At 32.4% G+C, this 19,360-nt stretch overlaps 2 protein-coding genes across 2 annotated transcripts; both read right to left on the reverse strand.

Moving 5' to 3' along the window:
• Positions 1-1,565: 1,565 nt before the first annotated feature.
• LOC130824166 (transcription factor AS1-like) lies at positions 1,566-4,508 on the reverse strand. The gene is made up of 2 exons (XM_057689060.1): positions 4,162-4,508; positions 1,566-3,048 (listed from the first exon to the last, which is right to left on the reverse strand). Exon 2 carries the CDS (start codon positions 2,943-2,945, stop codon positions 1,836-1,838), a length of 1,110 nt encoding a protein of 369 aa, XP_057545043.1. The 5' UTR covers positions 2,946-3,048; positions 4,162-4,508; the 3' UTR covers positions 1,566-1,835.
• A 9,791-nt stretch (positions 4,509-14,299) lies between these two features.
• On the reverse strand, positions 14,300-15,936 carry LOC130824238 (aspartyl protease AED3). Its single transcript, XM_057689158.1, has one exon. It carries the CDS (start codon positions 15,831-15,833, stop codon positions 14,505-14,507), a length of 1,329 nt encoding a protein of 442 aa, XP_057545141.1. The 5' UTR covers positions 15,834-15,936; the 3' UTR covers positions 14,300-14,504.
• Between the last annotated feature and the right edge of the window lie 3,424 nt (positions 15,937-19,360).

Consider the following 19,360-nt stretch of genomic DNA (forward strand, 5'->3'; position numbering starts at 1 on the left):
TAACCTCTTACCTATACAACAAGTCATTTTGCATAAAAAAAAAAGTAAAAACTAAATTAAATTATAAAAAATAATTGAATATTTTTAAAAATTAAAAGAGAAATCAAGTAATTTTTTTTTAATTTTAAATTTTTATTCTTAATATTTTTGATTCTTATTTATCTTTTTATTATAACAATTAACCTGTAATAATCGATCACTATTTGGGTAACCATGCTCTTGGGTAAGCGATCCTAAAAATGGGATAACTCGCGATTAATCAAAATTAGAAATTATTGTAAAAAAAATCAATAAAAAATTAAATTATTTTAGATAATTTTTCCTAAAATTAATAGGTAATATTTTATTGTGCACTTAATACAATTCCAACTCATTAAAAACGCATTTAAAATCCCAACAAATAACAATGCACTCATACATCAAAACCGTAAATTGTTGTGGCAAAACTAGGGTTTTTCTTTATACTTTTTACTTAATTTTTTACTTTTTAGTTATTCAAATATGATAAATAAGTATTTGATAAATAATTTTTAGCCAGCTATAAATTTGATCTTTAAGTCAAATAGTTTTTCATTCAGTGGTATTTTATCTACCTTTTCTATATAAACGAGCAACATCCAAAAATTAATTTTATTACATTTTTATAATAGCTTACTTAAATAACTAATTTAACAATTAATATTTTTAACCCGTTAAATTAAAATAATTAAAAACTTCACACAACAATTATTTGTAAATGGGAAGGATTGGAAGGAGGGAAAAAGGTTGGGGGAAACATGGATAGTAAAATCAGTAGGAGATGTCTACACTTTTAGGAACCTACAACAGTCAACAGAGCCCTAAATGTCATCTTAAGGCAGTAAGCACTTAGCAGGATATGACTAGACATTGGAATTTCACTAGACCACCTCATTTTCGACCTGTTTTTCCTAAACTATTCCACTATTACATTTTCCATTTTATTTGGATATATTTGTTAAAATATATATTGAAGTTTTAATATCTCTAAGGATACATAGTTTAAAATTATAAAAAATTAATATTAATAATTTTTATATTAAGGAGAATCAAATAAAAAATCTCAGTTAATTGTATTTTTAACTTATATATTAAGAATAAAATACAAATGAAAAATTAACTGTTAATATTATTAAAAAATTAAATAGGACAAAGTCACTAAAACAAAGATCTTAATTTGAATTTAGTTTTTTATTTTTAAGTTAAAACATAAATAATTAAAACCTTGTTAATTCGTGTCAATGTATCAATATCAAATTTTTATAATTTTTTATTATACCTAATCAGAGATATAAAGATTAAATTAGAGCATTAAACTGCATATTTTGAAATGAAAGAAGTATAATAAGAGTATTCTTTTCTTCTTTTTAAATGCACTTATTGTTTTCGTAATCTCCAACTCATTTGTTGTAATCTCCAACTCAATTCCCCACTGTACTAATTTTCATCCAAAAAACAATAGTAGGCTCTAAAAGAGAGCAACAAGAAAGCATGAAACAAGAACATAAGAGTAAAAGGACGAGAAGAAAGGGGTAAAAACTCAAGAATTACATGACATTTTAAGCATCAAAATTGTGCTTAAGCCATTAAAATTCTTCTGAAATAAGCTGATTTGCTGAAACTAGGCTATAATAGTGGGAGCCTGGAGGCCATTCGGCCCCTTGTTCTTGCACAAATTAACGTTTTCTAATACAACAAAGTGACCCAAAAAGTAACCAAATCAAGATGCAGAACATAGCATTTCAGCAACTAACAAGAACATAGATGTTCGATCGTACAATAAAATCTAATACTCGAACGACATTGTGAGTGCTGAATCAATTTGGCTCAGGAATTCGGGTCCTACACGCTATCTGCTCAAGCAACTTAGTAATTCTCGTGTGCTTTGCAGCCCATTGCTCGGCAAGTTTCTGCTCTTTAGCTTCAGCATCTCTTCGTAACCCAGCGAGTTGCTCTCGGTACTCTGCCTCGATTCTCTCCATACTAGCCTTCTGCTCTTCTCTAAGAGCATTTATCTTTGCCTCAATCTCTTCGGTTTTCTCCCTTTTCCGACTTCCCTTCTCAGACTCGAGTTGAAGCTCCACCCTCTTCAGTCTCCACGCAGCTTCTTTCTTATGAGCTGTCAAAGCTCGATGACCTTCCTCTAGTTCCCTACAAGAATCCATGAGTTCCGACATTAGCATCTGCTCGGGAAGTCCCCCGGGACAAGATGGCAAGCAGCCCAAAGTAAGAGCGGAATCATCAATGTTGTGGAGCCCCCTTTCTTGTGGAAGCCAACCCACTGTAGTCGGGGTTGGCACAGGTACAGTCGTGGATGCAAGACTCAAGGTAACGGAAGGCGAAGAAGGCGGCCGCCCTCCATACGAAGTTGAAAGCCAAGGTGGGAGCATGGTGGTAGTCGAAGCCACATTTGGCGAGGCAGGCACCGTAGGAGGCGGGTGATCACTACTATGTAAAAACCCCCCGTTTGAAGCTGCCATAAAATACGAGGGTCCTGAAGGTGCACGTTCTTTCACTAGCTTCTCAGCAAACGTTTCCAATATATGATCGTACTTGCCCTCTTCGATAGGGTCCAAACACTTGGTAGTTTCCTTGTTGGCCCGTTGTTGTTTTTCTTTGTAAACCTCCCACCACTTGCCGAGCCTTTTAGCGGTACGCCCAGGAACCTCAGCAGCGATCTTCTTCCATTTATTACCGTGCTTTGCTTGCAGACGAATAACAAGCCGTTGTTCTTCCTCAGTAAGCGAGCCTTTCTTAATACCCGGTTTGAGGTAATTCTTCCACCTCTCTAGACATGATTTTGCATCCCTATCAAGGGTTGTGTTCATTCGTTGGGAGACGAGGTGCCATTCTCTAGGACCGAATTGCTTAACGTACGCAGCTAATAGAGAGTCCTCCTCAGCAGTCCAACGCTGCCGCTCCTTCATCTTGACGTGCAAACGACATCGCCCATTGCATCAAACTCTCCATCATGCACCACAAAGTTGCAGCATCAATTATCCTCTCAGGCTCTCACCTCTACAACAACATCTTCACCCAACAACAGCAAAATACAAGAGACCAAGCCACCAAAAGTTAAATTCCATACTAGAGAAAAGTTAATATGGAACACTTCTAAAAAACCAATTCATGCAAAATAAATAAGGTACATTATTAATAATGAACCAATCTGCTTGATCCGCTGAAAATAAACCCACACAATAATTTTTAATAAACCAGTCTATTAGTTATATTTGCGGAATAATAAACTCGCATACTATTATTTATAAACAATTTTCAAAGCTTCTTTGTAAATCAAGAATGTGAAATAAACAATAATTGAGCTTGTTTTCAGCAATTATACCGAATATGTAGGTTTGTTCAAAAACAAACAATAGTTGGATTATGAAGCAAAAATTGGTTTATTTTTAACAATTTCCTCCAAATAATTAATTTATAGTTATTTTATTACAGATCAAATTAAATCATGTGTACTTCTAATTTGTATAATGATGCAATTATGCAAATAATGTTTCCTACTAGGGGTGATTGGAAACATCTTTGTTATCACTTATCACCCAAGGAGCAATGGAGTGTGCTTAAATTTGGTGAGTCCTAATGAATTTAACCAAACCCATGACTACTAAATAGTAGTAGTACTATCATACAGTAATAAAGAATAATGTGCTTCGATTAAGCAACACCAAACATTATACTCCTATAATCAAAAGTTCCCAAACATCCATAATTTAACAAGGAAGAAGCCAAACAAATGGGTGCAAAATAAGGATCTGCAGTTTCTATAAAAGAAAATAGAACGGAAAAGTACCCCAATAATCAAATACGATCCAGCTTAAAAAAAGAAAGAAAATCAAGGTAATATGGTTTCGTCTAACACTGGGTTCAATTCAGACTATAACGTCAATTTTATAGGATAAGCAATAAGTAAGTAAACCCAGAATTGTGGTCAATTGTGAAGAACATACCAATTTCCTAAGGGTAGAAAAAACCCCAATTACAGCAAACATTCAGAAAACAAATTCAAAGTCTGAATTGAATATGGTTTAGTCTAACAATGGCTTCAATTCAGACTATAACGTCAAATTTATAGGATAAGCAATAAGTAAGTAAACCCAGAATTGAGGTCAATTGTGAAGAACTTACCAATTTCCAAAGGGTAGAAAAACCCCAATTACAGCAAACATTCAGAAACCAAATTCAAAACGAAAAAAAAAAACAATAATCAGCATGATAAACATAAGTACAACCACAATTTGGAAGGAGAAAAAGAGAATAGGGAAAATTGACTTAGTTGTGGGCGTGATTAAAGGATAAAACCCAGAAAGGTGAGGTAGAAAGAGGTTTGGGATTGTTTGTAGAGAGAGAAAGAGGAAGAGTTGAAGAGATATGGGGAGAAAAAAGATGGGAGAAAGGAAGAGTGGGGAATTCATAATAGAGAAAAGACAGAGAAGAGTAGTTTCAGAATGCAAAAAAAGCGGAACGGGATACTGAACTTGATTGTGACGTTTCAAAGACTATGCACACTAATTTCAGACTATATTATAAAAGGACTATAAATTAAAATTAAAATGCTTGTTTCCCTTAAAATTAGTTGAAAATATCGTATTTGTGTAAAACTTTATTTGCCATTATATTGAGATGTTCAAAAGAATTTGAAATCGAAAGCTATCCGATTTAAAAAATATTTTTTTTTAAATTAAATGTATCTGAATTGAATGAAACACGAAAATAGAAAATGCAAACTGAATTGTGACTTTTTTGTAACCAACGTGTAAAGTAAATGCTAACCAAAATACTTGATTTGAGTCATATCTAACATGTAAACAGTTTACTATTTTTGTTTGTTCTGGTGGATATGGGTATGAATTTGAGTAAGGAAAATCTTGCGTCAACCGTCATGTGTAGTAAGTAGGTGGTAGATATAAGGAAAATCTCCTAGAAAATCTTGCCCGCCTATATCCACATATTTCTCTCATTATTGTTTAACTTTTATTTTTGTGTCATTATTTTTACGAATTGCATATGGGGCAAATTTGGTGGAACAGAGAGGGTAAATTACCATATAATCCTTGATCTGAATGAATTCGCTAGCCTCATTTGCTTTTGCCATGGAGGTTAAGAAGTTAAGTATATTAGGTTAAAGTAATAAAGTATTTAGAAATAAGAAAATATAGAGAGTACAAGTATTGATCATGACCAATAATAGAGGTGAGCGAATTTATTGGGAATGCTAAAAATAGGGCAAATTCATTTAGACAGATAAGTATGTTCGAACAATTTTGTAATTCACTGATCATTATACTCTTAAATAAATTGATGAACTCTTTCTAACACCCCGACCTCTCAGACCACCGGTGACTATTCATGGAGCCTGTAAACTGATCCCATAGGCCAACACAAGTCTTTCCAGGGCACTTTGGCTTCACTCGTGCGCATCCGTGAAAACTTCCCGGAAGGTAAACCATCCTAAAATTACTCCCCACCAAGCACGTTTAACCGTGAAGTTTTTAGCAAATAAGCTCCCATGAAAAAAAAATGCACCTTATTAATATGAGTAGTTTGTCAATCTTTTTAAATCCAAATCTGGGGTATCCCACTGTTATATGAGACCGCCTTGTGAATGATACGGTGAGATAAGTTCATACAAGAGCCGAAATTTTAAAAATAAGTGTTTTAATTCGTAAAGGGTCGATTTTAATACAAAAGTTAATGTTTTATATAATTTGATTGGGCCATTTAGTTCAATTTATAAATGTTATAATAAATTGAATGAATACAAATTTACAAATACAAGAAAAATATAAAATCCCATGGATCTTGCTATATTGTTTTTTTTTAGTTTATCTCATAAATTTTGGGAGTTTTTTTATTTTGGATCATGACTCAAACTCTTTATTCATTTCTCATCACGTTTAATTTATATTTTCATCATATCCACACAATTCTCACACTTCTTCATATGACCATAAATCATATGTGCGCGTTTGCCCAATTTTTCGGTTTGCATTAAATTTATACTTATAGTAAAAGTCATAAGATGGAGGTAGACAAGGAGTTTTAAAATTGAGATTATCACAAATCTTTTCCCTTAAAATTGTCGTAACAAAAAACAATAACAATTTCATTATGACGGAACAATAATTCTGTTAATTTCATCGAAAGAGTTGAAAGTATGTCACTAAATGATATAGCGGATTAGTGATGTATGCCTCACTATTCATTCCACGACATGTTTTATGAGTAAAAATAGGCTATTCATTTGACTTAAAAATTTCCCCTTTTCAGCATGTCGCTTGTCACATAGCAATATGTCATAACATGTCCATGTGTCAATTATTGATATATAGTATGCAAATCATATATTATAGGAGAAATTTTCATTAATAATGCAACTTATACTCAATCCGTCGAAAATAAATCCACTTATTATTTATTATTTAATAAACCTACTTAATTGGGTACATTGCTTATAGCATTTACTAGTGGAAAAAACCTCATTTGCTGCGTTTTTTTGGCCATAATATGCTGCGGTTTAAACCCCAAGCATTAGTGATAGCAGCAGATGACCTATTTTAAATGCTGCGGTTTTTAAACCGCAGCACAAAAAAAGACTATATGTTGCGGTTTTATAGGAACCGCAGCATAGTCTTTTTTTTAAATCAAAAATACTCTATATGCTGCGATTTTGGGAGAACCGCAGCATATAGCATATATATTTTTTTTCTTTTTTCGTTTAATATTAATAAATAATCCAATGATTAATGTACAATGTAATAAACAATGATTAATGTACAATGTAATAATCCAATGATAATCACCAATAATCACCAACTAATATATATATATATATACACTCTCGATCGTATATATAATAATATGTACATATACAAATTAAAGTCCTAAATCTAAACTAATTACATTATTTACCAAGAACAAAAATTAGCAAGATACGCGTCAATCTTGTCTTTCAATTCGCGCATTTTCCCATCTCCCAAAGGGCGTGTTTCTCTTGGAGTGTCGTATAAAACCTATAATATAATATTAAATTAAATGATACATAAACATTAGATTTTACCAATAGTAAATATATAATATTATAATTTAAGAACGTAACAAATACTTATGGCATGAATGTTTTCGACTCCAACCTCCTTCACGGATTGTAAGATATCGTCCATGTATTTAAGAGTGTAGTAGCCGCAATCAACGGTATTATAATCTTGTCAAAAGCACTAAGAGAAAATAGATGTTAGTGTTGTGTGCCAAGTTTCGTGCAAAACAAACCAAGTTTGAGAAAACTCTTAAAATCGCAACTTACCACGTAATTTCTAGCATATGACTATGATTTTCAATTGATCTAACCACTTCAACACAATAATATATACGAAATAGTGTTATGTGCAAAGTTTCGTGCAAAACAAACCATGTTTGATCTACTTTATGTGTGAAAGTGCCAAAAAAGCTTAAAAACCCTTAAAATCGCTACTTAGCACGTAATTTCTAGCATATGACTATGATTTTCAATTCTAACCACTTCAACACAATAATATATACCAAATAGTGTTGTGTGCCAAGTTTCGTGCAAAACAAACCATATTTGAGCTACTTTATGCGCGAAGGTGCCAAAAACACTTAAATGAAACGTATTTCGAATAGTGTTGTGTACCTTTACTGCTGTCCATTTGGGAAATGTGGCTCTGGATATAGATCCCATTTTTCCACGCACTTTCTTCATTGTGCTGAAACGCATAGGAAAAGTATAACTATTTATATATCAATGCATGTAATAATATATAACTAATGTAATACTATTTATATATATATATATAACACTTAATTAAATGAAATTGGTATAATTTATAAAATTACGCATTCAACAAGGCTTTGAATTTTGTGTTGTGAGGTAACTTTGAGCTTTTTGTAATGAGTCGAAGACGTGCACAGTATTCGTCAAAGGACATATGACCAAAAGTATCCAATGCAAACTACAAATTCAAATTTAAAATCAACAAATTAGAGATTATGTAAAATTAAAAATCAAAAGATCAGATATGTTCAAATTCAAAAATAAAACTTACTCTTCCACATATGGAGCCAGAATGAACATGTGTTTAGATGCAATGGAATTATTCAAAGCAGTTTCAATGTATGCTTTGATGTCATCTGGATCATTTACGCTTTTAATACCCGAAATCGACTCAGGACAAAACCATCCAATTTTTATTAGAGGTTCGCAAGAATTTAGCTCCTCGTAAGCCGTACTAAACTCACAAATAAGAAAATTTTGCCAGTAATTTGGTTAGTAAAACAATTAAACAATAATGCCTCAATTGTAAGATAATGAGCATCACCTCATGTAGACATGGATAAGAGCTACATTCAACATTTCTCCTCTCAAAAATTGCCCAATGTCATTAGGACCAATAATTACAAAAGGGCTCTCAACAAAGCAGAATTGTTCCTTCTGCAGGGTTAGAACGATTGGGTCCTCCTCACGCATTCCTCACACATGCGAGATGCACATGTGTGCAGCCATTTGCAATCTTGAGAAAGATCTTTTAGCTCTGCATCAGTCAAAATTGGAGTGATTGCCATCGACTTTGACCCAGTCGACACCTTTGATGAGGAACCGATCTCTCTCCTAGAGCCCTTTGGACTCTTTTGCTATTTTAATTTATACAATTAAATTAGTGTAAGCATGCAATTAAAAAAATAAAAATAAATAAGATACAAATGATTATTACCATGGTAGTGAATCGGACCCAAGCATATGGCCATGTGACGAAACTACCTAGGGCGTCTGATAGTTTCTCAAGGCTCCATTCTGGCATTGGAACCGGGAGTGAGACATCTTCAAACCCCTTTAGAATAAAATCTACGATCACACTGATGTGGCCACTTGTAACAGGCATGGAATGCACTGTTTGGCCCTCTTTAGTTGGTTGTGCCACACCAAATGTAACCTCAATTAAGTCGCCATCACTAGCAACACCTAACTGAGGCAGAAAAAGAGAACAAGGAGTCGCCTCCTGAATATTGTGTCGTTTAGTGTAATAAGCATCATAATAAAATATTAAAACACGTTGCAATTTAAATTAATAAGTGCTTATATATTTAAAAACTATGTACCTTTACCGTTGGCTCGGGAGTTGGCTCTGGATTTTGAGCAACGGAGTTCATGGTCTCCGGTGTAGGATTTTGCCCTTATGGGGTAGTAATGGGCTGGGGTGCTACGGGGGTAATGGGCTCAGGTGTTGGCTCGGCCGAAGCCTTAGGATCCCCATGTTGACTTTACTGATCTTCGACAATCAGATTTGCCAAGTCTACAGTGGATGCTCCCATCTTCTGCAACATGAATGTAACTTTGACGAGAATGTCCTTCGTAATTTCTGCTCTGAGAGTTGCTACTTCATCAGGTGGTATCATTTTGGATTGAATCTCTGACACGCATGAATCTTCTGGTACTTTAAGCCGAAAGGACACATGAGCTTTTTGGCATAATATGTTGACTTTGGAAGTTCATTTGCCTCAGGAAGCATCTCACCTAACGCTTCTAATAACATTGTGAAACTAGCGTCACTCAAATTGAACTTTGACTTAATGTTGAAAATTTTCAACACTGCTGTTAGTTTGGTGAACTTTGTACATCTAGGGTACAAAGGCCTTTGAGAAGCCTCTGTCAACAAGTCAAAAACACGAGGACGTTTTCCTAACTCATCCTCGACTCCCTCCATCATCTCATTAACACAATCCACATCCTCATCGACATTCTCTTCATCTATCTCATACCCATCAACACGATCTACTACATCCTCATTGACATCAGCCACATTATTGACATCCTCAACAATACTTTTCTCTTTGTAAACTCCCTCCTCACCATGCCAAACCCAAACATGATATTGAGGCCTAAATCCACGTCGAAGTATGTGCTCCCTAAGGATATGAACACTATCTACCTTTGATACATTGCCACAAGTGACTCATGGGAAATAAAAACCAACTCCCCCCTTCCTAACTTGATGTTCAACCGCAATACTATAAAATTCTAATACGCCATCAATAAATTCTGACGATTCAATGCTTTCAAACATCCAAGAACAATCTTTTGTCATCCTAAGTGTGATTAATTAATTCAAAACAAAATTAATACACAACTTTTAACATATCTAATTAACCCTAATTAACCCAGATTAACCCTATTTAACCTTTATATTATTTAAAGTAATCAAATTATGTATATTTTAATTACAAAACATATATAACAAAAAAAAACCATTTTCTTTAATCAAATACACATAAATCAAAATAATAAGAAACTAATAATATACAGCTACATACATAAGTAAATTATTCACATTCAAATATACAACTATATATATACATAAGTAAATTATTCACATTCAATCTACCCTAAAAATCCTAATTAATTAAAATTATTCACATTTAAATATAAAATACATACCTCGGTAATTAGATATGATAATTTTGTTTCTACAATAGGATTATGTAACCTACAATGATAAACAAAATCAAAATTAGTATAAAAAAATACTAAATCCTTAAAACACAATGAAGCTATATTCTTGAAGAACTTAAACAAAGATTGAAAATTTTATACCTTGAAGAGCAAGACTTAGCCTTAATTTCGTGGGTTTTTGAAGGAAAAACAACGATGGTGGGTTGAAGAATTTAAACAAAGATGGAGAAGGAAATTCGTGCAATGGGTGGTTATTGAAGAACACAGTACGTAGCAGTCGTGGGATTTGGAAGATGATGAATGAAATTGAAGAGAAGAACACAGTAGCAGTCGTGGGTTTTTTGAAGAACTTGAAGAATTTGAAGAGATTTTCGTGTGTTTTTGAAGAAATTTTTGAAGAACTTGAAAAACTTGAAGAAGAAGACAACAGTCGTCGTGGGTTTTAGGAGGGTTTTGAGCAAATGAACGTTGAAACGCGGGTTTTTAAATTTTTAGAATCACTATTTGCTACGGGCTGCCAATAACCGCAGCATATACTCAAGTCTGAACGTGTTTTTAATTTTTTAGAATAACTATTTGTTGCGGGCTGCCAAAAATCGTAGCATATACTCATGTCTTTTAGATTATATGCTGCGGGCTACAACAAAACCGCAGCATTTGAACTAACTTTTTTTTTTTTTTTGAATTCTTTTATGCTATTTTAAGCTGCGTTCAACAAAAACCGCAGCAATTGATTAGCAACAGATATATTTTTTTTCCACTAGTGATTCCTAGCAAGTGTATAACCGGTAAAAAACGGTTAAATTTTTTTTTTTTATTTTTTAACGTTTTTTTTTGACATTTTAACCTCCTTCCACTGATTTTCTTCTACCTGTACGACCCGTTTGATTAGCGGTACTAAATGGTGGTAATGAGAATGATTTATAGTGTAAAATTTCATCAAAAGCTTCATATCATTCATATCAAAAGTTTCATATCATTCCCATGGTAATGAAACTTATATGAAACTTTGATCACAAAAAAAATTTTTTGTTTACAATTTTCCATTACCACCTAATACCACCTCTTCCAATGGTAATGCATTGGAATGAATTTTATGAAGAAAATGAGATAACTGGAGTGGGACAAGCATGACCATTAAGGTAGCCATGAGATTTTCAACTAAATTTGCATAATTTTTCATTTCTATTACCACCGTTTATTACTACCAACCAAACGGGTCGGTAATGTACTCCAACTTTCACAATTTTTATGTACTCCATCTCCATTAACATCTTTAAAATCATGATGTACTATTTTGCTTGAAGAAGTAATCAAGGAATTTTCTGAATTTTTTTACTTATTCCATTTGCTTGTAGCAACTGTCATTATGCTTGCATTACTTCCATTGATTACAGGGCATTATGCACTTTAAAGTAATCAAAAAATTTAAAATTCTCAACAATGCGTACTTCCATTCATCTCCCAAAAGTAGAATTCAACTTACCTTAGTACATTGTTTACATTACATACCAATAGCAAAAGATGAGGCATTACATTATGATTCTAATAGATGTTCAAATAAACATTGAAGGTAATCAAATCAAAAACATGCAATGGAATTCAAATTACTTATTACCATTTTTACAGAGAGTGAAAGGTTAACTCGTTGTTAGCAGCAACAACAATGGAGTTTTATTGCCTTTAAAAATCCCATTCAGTTTTAAAAAATGTCTTTAATTAAGGGAGTTAAAAACTGAGTTCATGATGGTGGAAGAGAGAGCATGAGTTAATGTGGGTGGAAGAATTAAAGGCAAACTCATTTTTTGATAACTAACCGGTTGCTGGTAATCTAGGAGTGCTATGAGCAATGTACCCCATTACGTGGTTTTATTAAAAAATAAATAATAAGTGAGTTTATTTTCGGCGGATTAAATATATATTGAATTATTATTATTGATAATTTCCTTATTTTTTAATAAAGTAAGTATTATTTTGCTTTTTAATAATTGAAGAAAAATGATTCAATAGTTCTTACATGAAAATAATTATCAGTTTATACAAAAATAATTATTAATCACTTTCCCTTTTAATCATGCCTAATCATATCTAACAAGTCTGATAAACTTTTTTTTTTTTTTTCAGATTTTATAATTCGGCTCAACTTCACTTGAAAGCCATACTCATAGGTCCATTACGAGACATCACCCACGGTCAAGTTTGCTCATATTGCATATCGACATACATAGCTCGAACATTTCTTTAAGTAACTTCGATCTCTCATAGTTTAGACGTACTAAGCAGATCTTTCTCGACAATTCTTACTTATCCCAAATTAACCTTTAGTAAAAAAATTTATGTAAAATAAATAAGATAAACAAATATAAAAAATAGCGCACATGAATAACTTAATAGAATTAGAGGAAAAAGATAGATCCTAGACTGATAAGGTATAGCCTAATAAGTATGGGCCTAACCTTAATAAAATTAGAGTCTATGTCCATTCCGACGCCCCGTCCTATCCAGCACAATTAGTCTATGTGAATGCAAATTTTTATATGAGACGGTTTTATCGTGAGACGTACTTTATATATGGGTTAAATAGTCTAATTAATATTTCATAAACTATCAACATATAGGCTCTTGTTAATAGATCGTCTCATCGAAAAACAATCTCTCACAAGAGCAATTTTTATGTGAATGGTAGTAAACTACTTTTCCGAGAGAGTGTTTATCAGTGAAGACAATATCAAAATAAGAAGTTTATATATTAAAAATTAGGCAAAATTATAAGAAACTACCTAATCTATACCCCTTTTTTTAAAAAACTACTTTATGTATTTTGCAAAAAACTACCTATATAATACAAATCTTTGCAAATGACTAACTTTTAACGAATAACGTTTGTTGACTGTTAATTTCACCCGTTGACCATCATGTGAGTCTCACGTGACTTATTAAATCTGTCCTTCTTCTTCAACAATGGTCATTCTTCTTCTTCTTCTTCTTCTTGACTTATCTAAAAACCTTCCTCTCTGCCGAGTGATCTTCAGTGCTCCGCCATAGCAGGCAGGAGGAGAGGTCGACCACCGAGAAAGGAAGGCAAAACGAATTACTACGTGGTGCCTTCACCTCCTTAAATTCAATGTATGGGTTATGAATTACCATAGTTGGGTTTCAGAATCCAATTGCGTGAAGAGAAAAAATTTTACATAAGGTAGTTTTTTAAAAAGAGGTATAGATTAGGTAGTTTCTTATAATTTTGCCTAAAAATTAATACTTATTAGTTAGAATATCTGATTTACATATAAGATGTGTTTCATAGTAAGATTAAGACTGTCTCATATAAAAATTTATGAATCGCAATAAACTTGTATTATTCCCAACTAGCTAAGTTATATTGTTGAAATATTTTTTTCTTTCTACTTAATACATTTAGTTTGCTAAATTTAACCCTTTCCATTAAATTATTCATTTTTAATTAATTTACTTTTATTAAACTTATTTTTTTTATTAATAATTAGCGTATTTACATGAACTTTAACTGTATTTTGTTGAAGTGAACTTATTTTTGTTAAACTTAGTTCCTTTTTACAAAGATTTATTTTAAAAAGATGAGATGAGCATATTCTAAATGAATTGAATTCAATCTAATTTTTAGTTTAAAATGTTTCTAATTACACATGATTAAAAATTGTAAAAAATCAATATTAATAAAATTTACGCTGAGACCAATAAAATAAATTTTTACTTATAGATTAAAAATAAAATACATATTAAAAATAAACGATCAATAATGTCAAAAAAAACAAATAAAACACATAGTGCAAAAAGATCTCATCTTAATTAAAGCAAACTACTAAATCAAATAAAAAAAAATACAAAAAGTATTACTTTGATGCTTCTAATGGTATCCACTACCTTGCTAATTGCTTCATAGTTCTCCTTATTACTTAGAGCAAACCACATAAAAGCTATGAACATTTAACAAAAATACAAGAGGTAATTTTATAGTGGTTGACTTCAATCAGTTACAGAGTTCCCGGGCAATGCCCAAGCGAGAATTGGTAGTATCATAAAGAATCCTAAGGTTTTGTTGTTGCCAACTTGCAATAATATTAATCAATGAATTTGCACTATTTGCTGCCATTGCAAGGCAAGCCATATTTCCAGCACTACTATGAATCAAAGTATTTTCCATTGGTAATTTTAAGTCTAACCCTTCAAAATGTAGGGTTATTGTGGGGGCCACTTGCTCATGGGTCACGGGAAAACATGTGTCAAATACACCAATTGGGTTAAATGGGCCTTGGACTTGGTTCCTGAACTCGTCCCGGATCGCAGTATATGCGGGTCCTACGAACCGGGTTAGGAGTGTACCGGAGTCAATAATGGTACCGACTCCGGTAGACGGGTTGAATGCGAAGTATTCTTGTGGGATGGGTACTTTAACTTTGCCTACACTTATTGATATTAGGTTCACATAATAAAGTGAGGGCCGGTGAGGGTTTTGGAGCAAAGGAGTGGTGCGAATATATTTGGGCTGGCCCGTTAGGCCCAATTTGAGAGACCCGGAGAAGTAGTAGGATTTGAAGCTAGGTAGACAATAAGAGAATGTACCATTGTAAAGAGATTGGGCTTGAGAGATTAAAGATAAAGGCCCACGGCCTAAGCCCAATAAGCCTTGTGGTGGGATTGAGTTACCTGAGATTGCACTAATACACCCAAAAGCATAATTAGGGATCACATCTTTGTCTATTGATAAAGAATCATGTGAAAGGGTTGCAACAAAAGATGAATCTCCACCGTAAGATTGGTTGTACAAACAAGCCCCTAGGCCCGGGCCAGGGCTTGTTGTCGGGCATGAAAGAAGCCCATGGGTTTCGCGACATAATGCTGAATCGCAATTAAGCAACTCGTAAGTAGTGGAAGAATTGGGTGAGAATCCACTAGAAGTGCACCCTTGGCAACCCAAGCATGGAACCCATGCAGTGTCCAAACTATTGTCCATGACCATAAACATAAGTTGGCCCGGAGTCCCAATCTTAGCCCGGACTATAAAATTTCCAATGTTAAGGACTTGTTGGCCCGAAGCAATTGGCGCGGAAGTCTTTCGGGCCGCTAGACTATCCAAGAATGCTACCCTTTTTCGGTCTTTTGAGGCCATGTCAAGGAGGGTGTTGACCCAAGGCCCGGTTTCTCGGGCCTTGAATGGCGAGCACCCGCCATAAATGTGGAAGATTGAGAGATCCGAGGTATCATCGGAATTGGAAGGAGAACACAAAGATGGATTTAAAGCTTGGGTGTTTGTAATGAGAAGAGAAAAGAATAAAAATGTGGTAGCCAAATACTCCATAGGTGACTATAGGATATAGCCTTGTGTTTTTGGATAAGGTGTTTGCTGAAGTGTGCATGGAAGAGAACCAATAAATAAAGAGATTTGGGTGTGAATTACTAGAATGCCCTCTTTATATTTATTCTAAAAATAAAGTTCACGGGATGAATATGATTAACAACAAAATATTATAAACTATGAAGAATGAGTTTAGTGGTTGTCGTTATCATTATATTCAATATATCACGCTTATAAAAGTTATGATTATGATCTTGAAAAAGCAGATTAATGACATATCATATAAATATTAAAGGAGATTGTGGGCAGAAAGACCCTCTACTTGAGAAATAACTACATATAAAAATTAAATATGAGCTGAATCTTGAATTTTAATCTTCCTTGAAATTTAGGGAGACAAAAATAAAATATAGGAAAAATTTATTATACTCTCTCCAATTCAGCACTAACGTTTTATTTGCTTTTTGGACACCATTCATCTCTTACTCTTAATTTGTATTTTATTATTAATCTACAAGTTAAAACATAGTTATGTGAGATCTTGTTTGATTCGCCTTAATGCAAGGATTATTCATATCAACTTTCCATAATTTTTAATAATGCACATTTAGAGATATTAAGGATTGAATAAGTGCATTGGATAGAGTGTATAAAGTAAATAAGACGTTAGTGCTGAATTGGAGGGAGTATAAAACTCAAGAGTATCGATTGATTGAAAATTTTGGATCTTCCATTGCCTGTGCATAAGATTACAAAGCTATGCATGACTAGTGAGGAATTTGAATAACCAATAGAAGGCCATAAAGGAATGCGATTTTTATTTATTTTATCTTTTTTCTCAGCCTAACATGTATGTAGAAGAAAAACTAACTATTACTCCATTGAGACAAAAATAGCATAGGAAAATGCCAATATGTCTTATGATTAATTTGAAGAAGATGACATCTATCACATGGGAAGAACTCTATGTACATTATTAAGTATTCCCTTTCTTCTAAGAATTTTTCAAATTAAATTTGGTATATATATAAGGCCTCTTCATACTAAATACATCAAATAATTCGTAAAAGATAGATAAATAATCTACGAGTATAATGTAGATAGATAAATAATCTATGAGTATAATGTAGAGGCGAATTCAGAATTCTAAAACAATGGTAACACCAAGCCACCAACATAGATAGCATTGACGATCCAAAACACCAAGTTCAGCTAATCATTTCATTTCCTCAGCCTGAGATCGAATCCGATCCTCAGATCAAATCTAACCTAATTATTTCCTTCTCTCAACCTATCTAAAATCTAAAAAATAAATTTTTGTATGAAACGATATTTCTATGAGTCGCGCCCTATACATTAATCGTTGAATAGCTCAACTAATACAAATTATTAGTATATATATGAGCTCCTTATTACCGAAAAACGGTCTCTTAAAAGAATAGCTCTTAAAAAAAAAGTTAAGGGGACATAGTTTGAACAAAAAATGGGAAAGGCCAACTCGTGAACTAATAGGCCTACTTCGAAGTCAGGTTCTCAAGCTGCTCTATTTTGTTTTGTCTAATACACCCACGGGCCACCAATTGATTTTTTTTGTCATGGAATTTGGTCAGATTAATCACGGGCATGGCAGTACGACTTAGCTATAAGCCTATAAATTATCAATAATACTTTTGAGTTTTGACACTTTATTAATCGTATTTCTAAGTTTTTTTATTATCAATAGTATCATCGTATTATTGAGCGTCTTACAATCGTAACTTTTTAAACTTTTTGGTCCAAAAACGTCCAAAACCGTTAACTTTTTTTATGTTTTAAATTAAAAAATAGAAGAAAAAGAAAAAAACTAACGGTTTTAGAGGATTTGGACGGAAAAAGTTTGAAAAGGTTATGGTTGTAAGACGCTCAATAATATAAAGGTACCATTAATAATAAAAAAACTTAGAAGTACCATTAATAAAGTGCCGAAACATATTCGTGCATTGCATGAGTTTCTATACTACGTTATTTGTAATAGTAGTGTAAATAATTGATTAAAATACTAATTGTGACGTGTTTGCATATAACGATTCTTACGCTGCGTTTAGCTAGTAATTATTAGTAATAATTAGTAATTATCTTACTAATTAGGAGCATGTTTTAACTTACTCCCCAAGAACAAAAACAAGATCAAGAACGAGTCATCTAAATAAAAAACTTGTTGCCCTAGTACAATATTTTAGTTTAATTTAAAAGTAATCTTTTTTTTTTAATTTGAATGTTTAAAAACTGTAAATTAAATGTTTGGAATATTTTTTGATGCTATATATAAGAGTTTAGGTTGTTATTTGGAATATTTACTCCATAAAGTTTAGATTAATTCTGATTGTGGGCGTATTAGAATTATAAAAAAATAATTTCGAGAATGGGATACAAATTATTGACAAGCACTCTACTTATTAATGCTTCCGTTCTCATGTAATTCTACTCGTACATTTTAATTTTTAAAGTCTTAATTAGTCTGTATAATGATAATGATAATGATATGATTATTTATTTGTTTGTATTTAATAGGATTTTGAAGAATCTTCATCCATCGGAACGTCTGTTCATAAAAAACTTATTGAAATTACGCGCATCAAGTATAGAAACAAGAAAAACACAAAACACACAAATAAATATGATATACAATATCCATATTTTGATCTAATCCACATGAAAAGAATTGATTTAATCAATTCCAACTTGACAGAACCCGTTGGATTGGAATATCACAACCCTAATCTAATCTACGATAGATTAAGGGAAAAGAAACAAATATTTCTTCAACAATATCATTTAAAACAAATCTTACACATACTATTTTCTGAATCTAATTAGGCAACTAAGACATAAATTATTTTAATACATGTACGATTTTCGAAATCTAATCGAAAACGAGCCTTGAATATGTATTATTTATCATATTATTGCATCAATCAAGGCAGATTATATAGAAATTAGTAGTTCGTTAGTATATTAATGTCTCAATCAATTCATATACCATATTTTTACATCAATCAATGCAGATTCATATAAATCAGAATATTATTCTTGAATGAAAATCAGATCATTTATTATTTACCATAGTATTGCATAAATAAAGGTCACTATGTAAGCAAAAATATCGTCAAGTAAGCATATATATTATTTAATAAAATCAATCAATTTGGCAGAACTATTGTGAGAATAACATTTGTCATTTTACAATTTTTTAATAGGTTGTATGATATGATTAATTACATTAATAAAGGTCACCATATAAGTAAAATGTCGCCAAGTAGGCATACATATTATTCAATAAAATCAATCCATTTGGAAGGATTATTGTGAGAATGACATTTGTTATTTTACAGTTTTTTTAATAAGTTGTATATGATATGGTATGATTAAATTGTTAGACAGATAGATTATAGATATATAAATAGATAGATCATAGGAGTACTATATAGAATAAGATAGATATATATTTTCTCTTTCTCATTAAATTTATCTTAATTTTATTGTTTGTTTCG

The sequence above is a fragment of the Amaranthus tricolor genome, chromosome 9, assembly GCF_026212465.1.
Source record: "Amaranthus tricolor cultivar Red isolate AtriRed21 chromosome 9, ASM2621246v1, whole genome shotgun sequence".
Classification (NCBI taxonomy): domain Eukaryota; kingdom Viridiplantae; phylum Streptophyta; class Magnoliopsida; order Caryophyllales; family Amaranthaceae; genus Amaranthus; species Amaranthus tricolor.

Coding starts and splice junctions, on each gene's coding strand:
- LOC130824166 (XM_057689060.1), bottom strand. CDS start 2,945: ATGAAGGAGCGGCAGCGTTGGACTGCTGAGGAGGACTCTCTATTAGCT.
- LOC130824238 (XM_057689158.1), bottom strand. CDS start 15,833: ATGGAGTATTTGGCTACCACATTTTTATTCTTTTCTCTTCTCATTACA.